At 42.8% G+C, this 17,409-nt stretch overlaps 1 protein-coding gene and 1 non-coding gene across 3 annotated transcripts in view; both read left to right on the top strand.

The window, feature by feature from the left end:
* The window catches only part of d2hgdh (D-2-hydroxyglutarate dehydrogenase), a 46,746-nt gene extending 29,509 nt beyond the window's left edge, over nt 1-17,237 (top strand). Inside the window, exons 7-10 of one of the 2 annotated variants that reach the window (XM_080185132.1) lie at nt 1,375-1,517; nt 11,254-11,419; nt 15,488-15,646; nt 17,212-17,237. In XM_080185132.1, coding sequence (XP_080041258.1) covers nt 1,375-1,517; nt 11,254-11,419; nt 15,488-15,646; nt 17,212-17,219 — 476 coding nt within the window. In that variant the 3' untranslated portion in view covers nt 17,220-17,237. Of the gene's footprint in view, nt 1-1,374; nt 1,518-11,253; nt 11,420-15,487 lie in introns of both variants that reach the window. The other variant, XM_080185125.1, reaches the window with a different exon arrangement.
* LOC145341686 (U2 spliceosomal RNA) lies at nt 15,086-15,284 on the top strand. Its single transcript, XR_013886440.1, has one exon. It is a non-coding gene; the product is annotated as a U2 spliceosomal RNA (small nuclear RNA).
* Nucleotides 17,238-17,409: the final 172 nt, after the last annotated feature.

Genomic DNA, 17,409 nt, shown 5'->3' with positions numbered 1-17,409 from the left:
AAGATGCTGTCTTGGGGATTTGATGCATACTCGATGGGCTGAATGGCCTTCTTCTGCACTACAGAGATTCTGTGGATTCTACAGAAATCTTCCAATGCCGCCTCTGTTTCAGAGTTAGGTTGAAAGACGTGAAAAAGATTGATAGATATAACCTCTTAGTATCTTTATCAGCAAAGATTGAAAATACTAAGGCTCTTTTCTCCAGAAAAGAGGAGACTAGGAATGACCTGATAAGGATTGTTAATGTCATACAAGTTTTTACAAAGGTAAGTGTAGAGATGTTTCCACTTCTTGACGAGACTAGAACCAGGGCCACAAAAGAGTTTATTAAATCCAGAAACAAATGCAGGAGAAAGTTCTTTACCTGGAAAGTGATGAGAATTTGGAACTCACTACGAAGGATTAGTTAGGGTAAATATAGATGCATTTAAGGAGAAAACTAATTCAATCCGTGAGAGAGAATGCTACCAATGATGTGCAGGTTAAGTGGATTAGCCATGCTAAATTATCCCTTAGTATCCCAAGAGGTGCAGCTTAGATGAATTAGCCAAGGTAAATATTTGGGGTTACAGAGCTATGGCTGGGAAGAAGCCTGAGTAAGATACTCTGCCAGAGAGTCAGTGCAGACTTGATGGGCCGAATGGCCTCTTGTGCACTGTACGGATACTAGAATCTTATGAATAGGGGAATGTGCTGCCAGGGTTAAATAAAGAGGAGTGGCAGGACCCCATAGGGAGAATAAATGCTGTGATAGACCAGTAGGGCTAACTGGCCTGTTTCTGTGCTGTACGTTCTATGTGGCGCTAAGTAAATATATGTGTAATACTTGTCTCTGCATACGTACATAAGAAGTATGCTCCGTCATAATGCTGTAAAATATACTGACTGATGTGGAACAGCTTCTTCTTGGTTGGTGATTGGGGCAATTGTTCTTTTCAGTCAGTTGTAAAAATGCATATATAAAAATGGATATAAAAATGTAATTGTGTTAGTAGGAGAAATTAGTTACCGTTCTCCAGGCTCAAAATCTATATTAAACTGAGAGCATTTAGCCTTTCCAATGTGTGTGTAGATCAGGTAGAGCTGTCTTCTTTGTCACTCTTTCTGATTAGATTTGCTTGCTCAGATTTTCTTTCTCTTCATTTATTTCTCTCTCTCTTTCTCAATCTCGTCACTCTTCATTTCATTCTCTTTTTTTCTTTCCTTCAACTTTCTTTGATAATTTTCCCTGTGCAGTTCTCGCTTTTAGGTTTTTGTTTTCATGAAGCACCGTATATTTATCTTTACTTCCCTCACTCCATCTCTTTCCTATCTTCTCCTGCTCTTGATAGTGTCACATCCATCAATTGGTTTCTTTCATTTATCCTTTTCCAGAGGCACCATTTTATATCTTGATAGAAACATCGGGATCCAACAATGATCATGATCAGGAGAAACTCAATCATTTCCTGGAGAAGGTCATGACTTGTGGTCTAGTGATTGATGGGACTATGGCTACTGAGGAAAATAAGATCAAGGTAAAGTTCAGTTACTTCCAATCTCAACTCCGATAGATAATGAATTAGGTGAATGCAACAAACCGGAATGGAACGGGTTAATCAGATTTAGGAGCACAAACCTGGCTGACTTATTTGATGCTGTTTAGATTCCTGCTTGTTTAGTATTGCTATTTTGTTTTAAACTGTAAATTTTAACTTATTTATCAAGCATGGTGATATGATTCATAAGCCACAGGTTGAAGTAGAATGTTAAATCCTAATTACTGTTCTGCAGTTCTGAATAAGGAACTATCTAAACAGTCTGTAGTTGATTGAATTAATAGTTAAGAGAATGGAATCTGTGGTTCAAGGGTGTGAGATTGTTAAGGTTGGATTAACAGGTAAAGTTTGTCGTGACATTTAAATATTGCACCACAGGAGAATGCCGGCAGATTTGAAAGTTGCCGCTTTCTCAAGGATAAGTAGTGATCAGATTTATGGCTGCTAGATTTACAAGGTTGAACAACTGTTGACTTCATGAAGAATGTGTTGTCTGCTAGGGGAACTGAAATATCCTGATATACATTGCCAGGATGTCCAGAGTGTTCATTCAACAAAAAAGGACTATTTCCTCAAACATGGAATCCTTATAATAACCTGGGAGACAAAGGGAAGTTGCTTTGTGAGCAGGAAGCTGTCAGGTAACAGTGAGGGTATCTAGGCTCGAAGAGCTGAATCTTTTGACTTCTACAGTCAATGTCGTGGTTTTGCTGGAATAATTCCAGCTTGTCATATATTTGTGTCTGATTTGACAAACCTCAACACAAATAATATTTTAAAACCATGTTGCATATTTAACAAATCTTTGTGTATTGTTACAGTAAAATGTCCTTACTCCTGTACTCAACTCTTCTTATAATGAAGGCCAACTATTTGCCTTCTTAACTGTTTGCTGTATCTAAATGCTTGCTTTCAGTTACTGGTGTACAAGAACACCCTGATCCTCTGTACATCAACATTTTTCAATCGATCACCATTAAGTAATACTCTGGTACTCTGTTTTTCCTTCTTAATGTAGATAACATCACATTTATCCACATCATACTGCATCTGCCATATATTTGCCCACTCATTTAATTTATCTAAATCACCTTAAAGCCTCTTCATCCTCCTCATCACTCACATTCCCACCAGGTTTTGTTAAATGGGATTCCCGCTAGATGGCAAACTTGTTACAATGCTCCTGGTCCATCCCAGCCCTGATCAGTTTCTTGCCTAGAGTGGGTGGGAACCTGATGAATATTCACAAATGCTAATAAATGTGTAATTAGCAGATTGGAACCCGATTCAGTGACCTCCCGCCCCCATTGCAGGGATCCCACTGGGCAGGCTTTGGTGCAGATCCTGACAAACGTGGACCTGGGGCCTTGTACTCCACGTGGGGGAAAGGAGGTAAATAGTATGCCCATGTGCCCCTTCCCCCCCAAGGGAACCACCTCAGGCCCCCACATGCCAACTTGCACTGCCCTCAGCAGTGACACCCTGACCTGATGCCTTGTACTGCAAGTGGGAGCACAGAGATAAGTGATGTGCCCCCCCACCACTGCCAGGTTGCATAGGGTGGGGCGCCCAGAGGTCCTGGCGTGGGTAGACTCAGGTTGAGGGGAAGGGCTTGACCTCAGCAATCTACCCCAGAGTAGAGGTTAGTTGGCTGCATTTTTCCTTGTTGCCCTGGGAAAGATGTTGTTCAGTTTCATGATGGTAATTCAGACCCATTCTGGGGAAAAGGTATTCATTATTGCCTCTGCCCTCTGAAACCTTTGAAGTGCCTTGTACACTTTAACATCCATGCCACTTGGACATTTGGGAACCTTCTAAATCACTGCAGTGCTCCATTCCACAATAGGAATTGCCCCAAGTGTTAAGAGCCTTCTTTAAAAAGTGCTTTATAGAAATGACCTGTCAGGATTTTCAGGGAGAACTCTTTGCTTTCTCTCACAGCCCACAGCTGTGAAACCCCTTTGAAGTGCTTTACATTCAGTTTTACTAGGGAGTACTGTTTTATCAATGGAAGGTTAGTATCTGGTGTCTGCACCTTATGAAATGGTTTGATTGACAGGCATTGATTACTTACTCATTAGCAAAGAGCCTTATTTTTTTCTTTGAATAAATCTCCAGTGCTTTGTAAACATTGTGGTTAGAAAGGAGGAAGTTAGACTTCTAAAATATCCAACCTGTTGCAGAATGTTTATAAACATTGAAGTTTAACTTCCTCTTCTAATCAAAATGTTTACAAGCTATTAGGAAGGGTAACAGAATAGCCTTTAGCATAAGAGGTTTTGCATACAGGAATAGTGAGGTCTTGCTTCAATTGAATAGGAGCTTGGTTAGACTGCACTTTGAATACTTTGTGAAATTTTGGTCCCCTTACCTTTACTGCTGTAGAGGGAATGCAACAGAAGTTCACCAAATTTCTGGGGATGGTGGGACTGACTTATGAAGAACAGGCCCTTCGGCCTTCCAAGCCTGCACCGACCATACTACCCAGCTGAACTAAAACCCCCTACCCTTCCGGGGACCATATCCCTCTACTCTTATCCTATTCATGTATTTATCCAGACACCCCTTAAAGGTCACCATCGTATCTGCTTCCACTACCTCCCTCAGCAGCGAGTTCCAGGCACCCTCTGTGTAGAAGAACTTGGCTTGTACATCTCCTTTAAACCTTGCCCTTCGCGCCTTAAACTTATATCCCCTAGTAATTGACTCTTCCACACTGAGAAAAAGCTTCTGACTATCCAATCTGTCCATGTGTCTCTTAATGTTGTAGACTTCTATCAGGTCACTTCTCAACCTCCGTCGTTCCAGTCAGAACAAACCACTTTTCTCCAACTTCTCCTCATAGCTAATGTCCTCCATACTGGGAAGACAGGGATGTAAATCTTTTCTGTACTATCTCCAAAGCCTTCACATCATTCTGGTCACGTGGCAACCAGAATTGAACACTATGTTCCAAGTGTGGCCTAACTAAGGTTCTACAAAGCTGCAATATGACTTGCCAGTTTTTAAACTCAGTGCCCTGACTGATGAAGGCAAGCATGCTGTATGCCTTCTTGACTACCTTCTCCACTGGCGTTGCCACTTTCAGTGACCTGTGTACGTGGACACCCAGATCCCTCTGCCTATCAATACTCTTACTGGTTCTGCCATTTACTGTACATTTCCTATCTTTATTAGACCTTCCAAAATGCATTACCTCATTTTTGTCTGGATTAAACTCTATCTGCCACCTCTCCGCCCAAGTCTCATTAAAACCGATAAATCTCCGGGGCCTGATTTATCCTAGGCTGCTTAGAGAGGCGAGGGATGAGATTGCTGGGCCTCTGACGCAAATCTTTGTCTCTTCTTTGGACACAGGTGAGGTCCCAGAGGACTGGAGGATAGCAAACGTGGTACCATTGTTTAAAAAGGGTAGGAGGGATAGCCTGGGTAACTATAGGCCGGTGAGCTTAACGTCAGTGGTAGGTAAGTTGATGGAGAGGATTCTTAGGTATAGGGTGTATGCGCACTTGGAGCGTTGCGATCTGATTAAGGATACGCAGCATGGCTTTGTCAAGGGGAAGTCTTGCCTTACGAATGTGGTAGAATTCTTTGAGGAGGTGACAAAAACGGTTGACGAAGGACGAGCCGTTGATGTCTATATGGATTTCAGTAAGGCATTTGACAAAGTCCCTCATGGTAGGTTGGTACAGAAGATTAAAGCTCATGGAATATGTGGAGACTCTGGAGAGAGTGCAGAGGAGGTTTACCAGGATGTTGCCTGATATGAAGGACTGGGGTATGAGGAAAGATTGAAGAAATTGGGGCTCTTTTCCCTTGAAAGACATCGACTGAGGGGGGATCTAATAGAGGTATATAAGATTATGAAGGGTATAGATAGAGTAAACAGAGGTGAGCTATTTCCTATAATAGAGACACATAGGACAAGGGGCCATGGACTTAAGGTGAAGGGGGAGCGGTACAACACAGATATTAGAGGGAGGTTTTTCACACAGAGGGTAGTGGGGGTATGGAACGCTCTGCCAAGTAAGGTGGTGGAGGCAAACACGCTAGAGTCCTTTAAGAGTAACTTAGACAGGCACATGACTGAGTTGGAGATGGGTGGATATAGGAGAACCTTTTAAATTAGGGTCATTAGCATTGGGGCGTCCCTGGTAATGTAAATAGGTATAGTATGATAATAATGTTTTTTTTTCTCTTTCATTCACAGGTTTTAAGTCGGTCCACCTCGTGTCCAACGAGGGGCATACAGGCGATGGGTCATACTGGGGCTGCTCTTGGTTGTTCGAGATTGGCCTAGTGCTTCATGTCGTTAGTGTGTGCCTAAACTGGACAAGATACTGGGCAAGACGACAGCTCAGTGACTATCGCTGATTGCTGTGCAGACACATGGATTTGGGCCGGTGTCTGTGGGAGTTTGCGCATTCTCCCCGTGCTTGTGTGGGTTTTCTCCGGGTGCTCCGGTTTCCTCCCACACCCCAAAGATGTGCTGTTAGGCTGATTGGCAGGAATAAATTGTCCCTAAATCAGTTTCCCTCAATCTGGATGGCCATAAAACATTAGATAGGGGTTATGGGTAGAGAGGTGGACTGGTGGTGTTGAGATGGCAGCGCGGGCTTGTTGGGCCGAAGGGCCTGTTTCCCGGGCTGATTTTGTTCTTTGATCTTTATCCTCTGATGATTCTCATCACTATCTGCAAATCCACCAACCTTTGTGTCATCCACAAACTTACTAATCAAACCAGTTATATCTTCCAAAGGTCCCAGCACTGATCCCTGAGGAACGCCACTTGTCACAGCTCTCCATTCAGAAACACACCCTTCCACTGCTACACTCTATCTTCTATGACCAAGCCAGTTCTGTATTCATCTTGCCAGCTCACCTCTGATCCCATGTGACTTCGTCTTCTGTATCAACCTGCCATGAGGATCCTTACTGAAGTCCATGTAGACAACATCCACTGCCCTACCCTCATCAATCGTCTTCATCACTTCCTCGAAAAACTCAATCAAGCTTGTGAGATATGACTTCCTCTTCACAAAACCATGTTGCCTCTCACTAATATACCCACTTATTTTGAAGTGTGAGTAAATCCTGTCCCGAAGAATCCTCTCCAATAATTTCCCAACCACTGATGTAAGGCTCACTGGCCAGTAATTACCTGGATTATCCTCGCTACCCTTCTTAAACAAAGGAACAACATTGGCTATTCTCCAATCTGCTGGGACCTCCTCGGTAGCCAGTGAGGATACAAAGATTTCTCTCAAGACTCCAGCAATTTCCTCCCTTACCTCTCTTAATATTGTGGGCTATATCCCATCAGGCCATGGGGACTTGTCTACCTTAATGTTTTTCAAGACCCCCAATACCACCTTTTTTGATCTCACCATGACTCAAACTATCTACACGCCCTTCCCCAGACTTATCATTCACCAAGTTCTTCTCTTTGGTGAATACTAACATGAAGTACTCATTTTAATACCGCAACTATTTCCTCTGGCTCCGTGCATTGGTTCCCTCCCGTGTCCTTGAGTGAGACAATCCTCTCCCTGGCTATCCTTATTGAGATTGGACAAACTAGAGCTGTATTTTCTGGAATTTTGAGGAATGAGAGGTGATCTCATTGAAATCTACATAATACTTAAAAGGAATAGACCAGGTAGATGCAGGTAAAGTTTGCTTGGGTGGGGAGACTAGAACTAGGGGGTATAATTCTAAAATAAGGAGAATGCCACTTAGGACCAAGATAAGGAAAGATTTAAAGAGGATTGTGAATCTTGGTATTCTCTCGTCCACAGAGTGTGGAAGCTCAGTCATTGAGTATGTTTAAAGTAGAGGTTGATACTTCTGATTAACAATAACATAAAGGGTTTCGGGCACAGTGTATGTGAAAGACATTGAAGTGATTAGCCTTGATCGTATTGAATGGCTTACTCTTGTTGCTATGTTCTTATAAAATCTCCTTTATCAGCATATAAAGGACCCACATTTGTCTTTACTAATATTGAATTATCAATAGTCATGGGTGAGATGCCTGAAGAATGGAGGGTGATAAATGCCTTTGTTTAAAAAGGGCTGCAGGGAAAAACCTGGGAACTACACGCCAGTGAGCCTTACATCTGTGGTGGGTAAGTTGTTGGAAGATATTTTGAGAGACAGGATCTACAGGCATTTAGAGATGCAAGGACTGATTAAGGACAGTCAGCATTTCTTTGAGTGGAAGATCATGTCTTGCAAATTTGATTGAGATTTTTTGAAGGGGTAACCAAGAAGATAGATGAGAGCAGTGCAGTTGATGTTGTCTACATGGACTTTAGCAAGGCCTTTGACAAGGTACCGCATGGTGAGTTGTTGCATAAGGTTAAATCTCACAGGATCCAGGGTGAGGTAGCTAAATGTATAAAAAACTGGCTTGATGACAGAATGTGGATGTGCCGGCGTTGGACTGGGGTAAACACAGTAAAAAGTCTGACAACACCAGGTTTTAGTCCAACCGATTTATTTGATAGTAAACGCACAAGCTTTCGGGTTAGTCCCTTCGTCAGGTGAATGGAGAGATCTGGCCTCAGACAGAGCATATAAAGCACAGTTTACAGATTACTGATTAGAATGCGAATCTTTACACCTAACCTGCTGTTCAAGTCTTGAAGTGGCCGACAATGTGAGTGGAAGGAGCACTGATCACAGGTTAAAGAGATGTGTATTGTCTCCAGACTGTACAGTGAGTGAGGTTTTGCAAACCCAGGCAAGTGTTGGGGGTTACAGATAGTGCGACATGAACCCAAGATCCTTGTTGAGACCGTCCTCATGTGTGTGGAACTTGGCTATCAGTCTCTGCTCAGCGACTCTGCGCTGTCGTGTGTCGTGAAGGTCGCCTTGGAGAATGCTTACCCGAAGGTCAGAGGCTGAATGCCCGTGACCACTGAAGTGTTCGCCGACAGGAAGGGAACAGTCTTGCCTGGTGATTGTCGAGCGATGTTCATTCATCCGTTGTCGTAGCGTCTGCATGGTCTCCCCAATGTACCATGCTTCGGGACATCCTTTCTTGCAACGTATCAGGTAGACAATGTTGGCCGAGTTGCAAGAGTATTTACCATGTACCTGGTGGATGGTATTCTCACGTGTGATGATGGTATCCGTGTCGATGATCCGGCATGTCTTGCAGAGGTTGCTGTGGCAAGGTTGTGTGGTGTTGTGGTCACTGTTCTCCTGAAGACTGGGTAGTTTGCTGCGAACAGACATGGTAAATACTCTTGCAACTCGGCCAACATTGTCTACCTGATACGTTGCAAGAAAGGATGTCCCGAAGCATGGTACATTGGGGAGACCATGCAGACGCTACGACAACGGATGAATGAACATCGCTCGACAATCACCAGGCAAGACTGTTCCCTTCCTGTCGGCGAACACTTCAGTGGTCACGGGCATTCAGCCTCTGACCTTCGGGTAAGCATTCTCCAAGGCGACCTTCACGACACACGACAGCGCAGAGTCGCTGAGCAGAGACTGATAGCCAAGTTCCACACACATGAGGACGGTCTCAACAAGGATCTTGGGTTCATGTCGCACTATCTGTAACCCCCAACACTTGCCTGGGTTTGCAAAACCTCACTCACTGTACAGTCTGGAGACAATACACATCTCTTTAACCTGTGATCAGTGCTCCTTCCACTCACATTGTCGGCCACTTCAAGACTTGAACAGCAGGTTAGGTGTAAAGATTCGCATTCTAATCAGTAATCTGTAAACTGTGCTTTATATGCTCTGTCTGAGGCCAGATCTCTCCATTCACCTGACGAAGGGACTAACCCGAAAGCTTGTGCGTTTACTATCAAATAAATCGGTTGGACTAAAACCTGGTGTTGTCAGACTTTTTACTGATGACAGAAGCCAGAGAGTGATTGTAGAGGGTTGTTTTTCAAACTGGAGACCTATGACCAGAGGTGTGCCTCAGGAATCAGTGCTGGGTCCACTGTTATTTGTCATTTATATTAATGATTTGGATGAAAATATAGGAGGCATTGTTAGTAAGTTTGCAGATGACACCAAAATTGGTGGCATAGTGGACAGTGAAGGTTATCTCGGATTGCAACGGGATCTTGATCAATTGGGCCAGTGGGCTGATGAATGCAGGTGGAGTTTAATTTAGATAAATGTGAGGTGATACATTTTGGTTGATTGAACCAGGGCAGGACTTACTCAGTTAATGGTAGGACATTGGGGAGAGTTACAGAACAAAGAGATCTAGGGGTACAGGTTCATAGCTCCTTGAAAGTGGAGTTACAGGTGGATAGAGTGGTGGTTTCATTGTTCAGAACATTGAATACAGGAGTTGGGACGTCTTGTTGAAGTTGTACAAGACATTGGTAAGGCCACACTTGGATACTGTGTACAGTTCTGGTCATCCTATTATAGAAAGGATATTATTAAACTAGAAAGAGTGCAGAAGAGATTTACTAGGATGCTATCAGGACTTGATGGTTTGAGTTATAAGGAGAGGCTTGATAGATTGGAACTTTTTTCTCTAGAGCGTAGAAGGCATGATCCTTTAGAGGTCTATAAAATAATGAGGGGCATAGATCAGCTAGAAACTCAATATCTTTTCCCAAAGGTAGGGGAGTCTAACATCAGAGGGCATAGTTTAAGGTGAGAGGGGAGAGATACAGAAGTGTCCAGGGGGCAGCTTTTTCCACACGGAGGGTGGTGAGTGTCTGGAACAAGTTGCCAGAGGTACTAGTAGAGGCAGATACAATTTTGTCTTTTAAAAAGCGTTTAGACAGTTACGTGAGTAAGATGGGTATAGAGGGATATGGGCCAAATGTGGCTAATTGGGACTAGTTTAGGGGTTTAAAAAAGGCAGCATGGACAAGTTGGGCTGAAGGTCATGCTGTAAACTTCCATGACTCTAATTTTTCTCTTTTTATATGTTTATAGAAACTTTTATAGTCCACTTTTGTTTAGTTGCAAGTTTACTCATAATCTATTTCCCCCCTCTTCGCTCCTCCCCAAACCAATTACCATACACCTGTTTCTTCTAAACTCCACCTCTCTAATGTTTTACTATACACCTGTTTCTCTTTCTTTAATCCCTTACTGTACATGTGTGTGTGTCTCTCTCTCTCTCTAACCCCTTACTGTGCATCCATTCTTTTACTATATTTGTCTCTACCTTGAATTTTTCACTGTGCACATGTCTCTATATCTAGTCCCTTTAAATTAGGGAAGCTTGTGTTGTTCTTAAAAAAGGAGAAAGAGAGAGAGAGAAAAGAGTGAATATAGGCCTAACATCAGTTGCTTGGAAATGCTGGAATCTATTATTAAGGAATGCACTTAAAAATCATAGTGTGATACAACAAATCAACATGGTTTTTCTAAAGGGAAATCTTATTTTGCAAATATATTCGTTTTTTGATTATGTAACTAGTAAGATCAATAAAGGGGAACCAATAGATGTAGTATACTAGGATTTCCAAATAGCATTTGATAAGGTGCCACACAAAAGCTAATTGGCAAGATAAGATTTCATGGAATTGGGGGTAATATATTAGCATGATAGTGGCATTTCAAAGCACGCTGCAGAGGAAGCATTCATCATACAGCTAAATCTGAAAAAGAGGCATGGTGTCTACATCAGGTACATTTTGGAGGATTCAGGAGGAACTGTTCCAATGCCAGAGATTCTGTGTAACCTAAAAGGTCTGATCTTTTTCTGAAGGCGATCTGGGCTCTGCGGGAGCGCATCCCTGAAGCACTGGTCCATGACGGCTTTGTGTACAAATATGATATCTCGTTACCATTGGAGAAAATCTACGAGATTGTCACTAACATGAAGAACAGGTTGGGGAAGAGAGCCAAACATGTCATTGGCTATGGACACCTTGGTGAGATTCAGTGGTGTGCTGCTTATTTGAGAAGGGCAAGAGTGGCTCCTGGAGGGCCAGTGTGATATTTCTCGCAGATTTATTTCTATTTTGTTTTGGTTTGTAGTCCTGCTATTTTGCCATCCTCTTCTAAAGAAGCTGACTAATGCTGAGTGGTGGTGGGACGGAGTGGTTTTAACAGGAATTGGTTGTTTATCTGTCTGTGTATTTGAAGGTAAGGTATGGTACCTTCACTAAAGGGCAGGCTCATTGATAATTAAAGGAAAAGGACAACATGTTCAATACCAAAAGACAGGGGGCTGTGTCATTGCTCTTTAAAGTCAAGAGGCATTGCCATAAGTATAGCACAGAAGGTGGCTATTCAGACGATCAAACTATGCTGGCTCTGCAAGAAAGTCCCACTCCACCACCAATTCTATTAGATGAAAGCAAAATACCACAGATACTGGAATCTGAAACAAAAACAGAAAATGCTGGAAAATCTCAGCCAGTTTGATAGCATCTGTGGAGACAGAATACAGCCAACCATTCAAATCATTTTCTGTTTTTGTACAATTCTATTAGTCTGCCTCCGCCATTCTCAGGCAGTGCATTCTACATCCTGCAAAAAAGTGATTTTCCTCACATTGCCCTGGTTCATTCATCAACCAACTTAAATCGGTGTCTTTTATATCTAGACTATTCTGCCAATGTATACAGTTTCACTCTATCTACTCTCTAGATACCTCACTGTTTTGAACAGCTCTTTCAACCTTCTTGTTAAACAGAATGGTCCCAGCTTCTCCAATCTAGTTACATAGCTGAACTTCCTTATCCCTGGGACCATTCTGATAAGTCCTTTTCTGCACTTCCTCTCTAATCCTTCCTAAAGTGTGGATCCCAGAACTGGACACAATACTCTAGCTGAGACTAAACCAGTGTTTTCTAAAATTTAATTGCTTTGTGCTCTGTGCCCGTATTTATAAAACCCAGGATTCTGTAATCCTTTTTAACCACTTTCTCAGTATGCCCTGCCACCTTCAATGATTTGCACATTAAATCCCAGGTCTCCCTATTCCTGTACTCACTTTAGGATTGTATTCTTTAGTTTATATTGCCTATCTTCATTCATCCTAGTGGATCATTTCATACTTCCTTCTGCGAAATTTCATCAGCCTATTTTTATGAGGATGTGTCTAGGGCAGTGGATAGAGGAGAGCCGGTGGATGTGGTCTTTCTAGATTTTCAGAAGGCGTTTGACAAAGTGCCTCACAAGAGGTTATTGCAGAAGGTCGAGGGACATGGAGTTGGGGGTAGGGTGTTAGCGTGGATAGAGGATTGGTTGTCAAATAGGAGGCAGAGAGGGGGTCAACGGGTGCTATTCGGATTGGCGGATGGTGACTAGTGGAGTGCCCCAGGGGTCGGTGCTGGGGCCTCAGCTTTTTACCATTTATATAGATGATCTGGAGGAGGGAACCGAGTGTATGGTGTCGAAATTTGCTGATGACACCAAGATTGGGGGAACGGCAAATTGTGCGGAGGGTGTGGAGAGTCTGCAGAAGGATCTAGATAGGCTGGGCGAATGGGCCAGGAAATGGCAAATGGAATTTAATGTTGGCAAGTGTGAGGTGGTCCACTTTGGTAGGAAAAATGGTAGGAATGACTATTACTTACGGGGCGAAAAACTGCAGCAGGCGACGGTGCAGAGGGACCTCGGGGTCCTTGTGCATGAGTCGCAAAAACCCAGCTTGCAGGTGCAGCAGGTGGTCAGGAAGGCGAATGGGATGCTGGCCTTCATAGCGAGGGGGATTGAATATAAAAGTAGGGAGGTCTTGCTGCAGCTGTATAGGGCATTGGTGAGGCCGCAACTGGAGTACTGTGTGCATTTTTGGGCGCCGCACCTGCGCAAAGATATTTTGGCCTTGGAGGGAGTGCAGAGGAGGTTTACTAGGCTGATACCGGAGTTGAGGGGGTTGAGCTATGAGGAGAGGCTGAATAAACTGGGCTTGTACTCGTTAGAGTTTAGAAGAATGAGAGGAGATCTCATTGCTCGCTAAATATTTTTAAGACGCGGGTTGATGGGTTTTTGATAGGAGAGGGGATTAAGGGTTATGGGGAGAGGGCGGGAAAGTGGAACTGAGCAGCGACAGATCAGCCATGATCTTATTGAATGGCGGGGCAGGCTCGAAGGGCTTGATGGCCTACTCCTGCTCCTATTTCTTATGTTCTTATATCCTTTTGAAATCTACCATTAGCCTCCTCATGGTTCCAATTTTCCAAGTTTTGTGTCATTTATAAATTTTGCAATTGTGTCCATACACTTAAATCTAAATCATTAATATAGATTAAGAAAGGCAGTGGTCACATTTTGGGGAACCCCACTGTATATTGTTCTCTAGACTCAGGAACAAGTGTTCTGTTTCCTGTCATTCAGTCAACTTCAAATCAACAAAGCCATTGCTTCATTTGTTTCATTAGCTTCAACTTTGCTGATAAGTCTATTTCCTATGTGGCACTCCTATGAAATATTTTTCTTAAGTTTATATACACAATATCAACAGTATGATTCTCATTAAGCCTCTCTGATACCTCATCGAAAGACTCAATTAAGTTGGTTAAACATGATTTGGCTTGAACAAATCCATTCTGATTTTCCTTACTAGTCCACACTTGTCCAAGTGATTGTTACTTTCGTCCCAGATTATAATTTCTAAAAGTTTCCCCACCACTGAGGTGAAACTGACTGGTTTGTAATTGCTGACCTTGTCCTTGCACTCTTTTTTGAAGAAGAATCTAACATTTGCAATTCTCCAGTCATCTGGCACCATCCCTATACCTAAAGTGGATTGGAAGGTTATGGCCAGTGCCTCCACAATTTCCACCTTTAATTTTCACAATATCATTGGAAGCATCTCATCTAATCTAGTGACATCAACTTTAATCTTTCTAGTGGTTCCTCTTATCCTTTTAAGCCTATGTGGATGTTGGTTAGTTCAGTTGGCTGGGCAGCTGGTTCTTGATGTGGAACAACAGCAACAGCACAGTTTCAATTCCCGTACCAGTGAGGTTATTCGTGGAGGCCCCCCCTTCTCAACCTTGCCCTTCACCTGAGGTGTGGTGATCCTCAGGTTAAATCACCAGCAGTCAGCTCTCTCTCAAAGGGGAGGGCAGCCTATTGTCCTCTGGGACTGTGGTGACATTTAAACCTATTCAATATCTCAACTGCCTGATCTTTCACTATGACTTTGGCAGCATATTCTTTCTTTGTAAAGACAGATAGAAACTAGGTGGAGGATAAAACTGGAGCCTGGTCTTTATACATTTACAAATGTTTATTATTCACCTCCAATCAACAAAAGCTCTTTCAACCTGCTTCTTATACCATTTTGGATATAACAAATGAACAAATTAACATAACAAATAAAGGGTACAGTCCCTTAAAGGGATACTAACAAAATCAAAATCAGAAAGGATCTGCTCCTGTGTAAAAAGTCCTTAGTTAATCCGCACTAACTGAATATAATTAAACAGTCAATTGGCACACAATTGATAATGTCATTCTTGAAAAGTGCACACTAGGTTTCACAGGTATTTGAATGTAAGGGGCAATGCTGTAAGTACTTAAAGGTGAGGGGTAGTGCTGTAAGTATTTAAAGATGAGGCGAGGGCAGTGCTACAAGTATTTAAATCACTTCTTGGCCTTTTGGCTAAGATCAAATGTAGTATTGACATGCTGCGCTTGGTTGAAGTCATTAGGTTACATTTCAGCTTCATTTGAAGCAATTTTTAAAAGCAGCATCTCAGCCTTTTGGCTAAGATGCAAATGAGATCAAGCCTTGGCAGAGGAACTGTGCCTACTCCAATCAGCTTGGATCATGTAGATCAAGCCCAAGACAGGAGGTGAGAGCCCTGTCTTGTCAGCTTGGATCAAGAATGTCTCACTTGTTGAGACTCTGAATTAGACTTGATTGGATTGAATTGGAATAAAATCAAAAAGAAATTTTAAGGTGAGGGACAGTGCTGTAAGTATTAAAGGTGAGAGGCAATGCATTGGTTGTTAAAAACCTTTGTTTTTTCTGTTCTCCTTAGGTGACGGAAATTTACATTTGAACATTGTGGCTGAAGGTTATGACCAGCAGCTGCTGGATGCCATTGAACCCTATTTGTACGAGTGGATTGCGCAGCACTGTGGAAGTATCAGTGCTGAGCATGGGCTGGGTTTTAAGAAGAAGAACTTCATTTATTTCAGTAAGTCCAGGACAGCAGTGCATATCATGCAGCAGATGAAAGTGATTCTAGATCCAAAGGGAATTTTAAATCCCTATAAAACCCTGCCACCCTTCAGTCAGTGAAATGACAATGAAAGCAGAGGTTTTACTGTGAGTCCTGACTGCAAGTTTTGGCTTTTAATGTTTTGCTAATTTTATGCACATCGAGGTGGAGAATAGTGGTGCTGTGGAAAAGCAGTGTTTCCTTTAACACAGCTAATGTCAGCATTGGACACTTTCAGATGTACACGGTGTTTCTGTTTTTAAAACAAACGTGCATTTTCACAGTAGCTTTCATGACCTCAGGATGCCCCAAAACACTCCACAGTCAATGAATTACTGTTGAACTGGTGCAGTGCTGGAAACAAGACAACTAATTTTACATAGCAAGATCCCACAACTGGAGTACTATAATGACCTGATAATGTATTTCAGATGTAGATTGATGGATAAATATGAATCAAGATTCCAGGGAGAGCTCCTTTGCTCTTCTTCGAAAGAATGTGGTGGAATCTCTTGCGCTTACTTCAGGAGGCTGATGGGGCTGCCACCTCTGACTGTGCAGTACTCTGCTCAAGCACCAGACTAGATTATGGGTTTAAATCTCTAAAGTGAGACAAACCGTCTGACTCTGAAGTAAGAGTGCTACACACTGAGGCAAGGAGAACAATTTAAATACTGTGGTCTCTTTGAGTGAGGTAACTAGGAATTTTGACAGTTTCTGCAACTGGTCCACATTCAGTACAAACTGGATAGTGTCTCCCCAGATTGATATAGAATTCTCACAGCCAACACAATGGAGAACTTCATTCCCATGGTCTGAGTGCGATTCACACCAGAGGTCCTGGGCTTTAGTACACTGTGCAGACAATTGGGAATTGTTAAAACTTCCCTCATGTGGTGAGGGAATAGTTTTAACTTCTATCCTGGGCCCTCTCTCTCTGGACTCCCTCTCCCGGGACTCCCCTCCCTGGGCTCCCCCTTCCTCCTCCCCAAACCCCCTCCTCCTGTCCCAAACCCCCCTCCCAAATTTCCTCACCCGGCTCCTCTCATTTAGTCTCTGCTGGCCTAGACTCGATCTCTGGCTCCAAGTCGCTAATTTGTTAAAATGCTCCCCATTCCAAACTAACCTTAATGCTGGCAACATTTCTGCTGCCACTTAGCTGCTGCTTTCAACTGGAAATGCTTGAACATCTAGCCAATGGCATTCAAATCAGCCCGGGAGCTTAAATGTGCTGGGGCTCCAACAATTGCATGCAGAGTCATCATCCACTCCTGTCAGGAAATATGATCAATTCTCATAAATCAATAAATCATGCACTGACTTTGAAAGAGGTTGAGGCAACAGAAGGGCACAGAGAAAAATAACCTCTGCACTGTAGGTTAGGTTGTGGCATAAATTCATCTTTCTATGTTAAATATGAGTCCTTTAAGTGTGCTGGTGTAGGTATGATCTTCAGTTTTGTACCACACACTGTTAATATACACACTGATTGTACCAAATGACTTTAATCATACACCATGTTCTGTATGTTTTACCTGCAGTGCAATAAAACATCTTACCAATCAAACTAAGCAATACCTCATCTAGTCTGAACTGAGACAGGGAAGAAAAGTGATTCAGTGGAGGGAATGAGCCCAGGACAGCTGAAAGCACGGCCATCAATGGTGCAATGCTGATGATGCTGAAGAGGATAGAATTGGAAGAGTGCAGACGTGTCTTTAAGACATGGTGATCAGATT

This window comes from Carcharhinus amblyrhynchos, chromosome 3, assembly GCF_965287045.1.
Source record: "Carcharhinus amblyrhynchos chromosome 3, sCarAmb.v2.hapA, whole genome shotgun sequence".
Lineage (NCBI taxonomy): Eukaryota > Metazoa > Chordata > Chondrichthyes > Carcharhiniformes > Carcharhinidae > Carcharhinus > Carcharhinus amblyrhynchos.
This window is presented reverse-complemented; position numbering and strand designations above follow the sequence as displayed.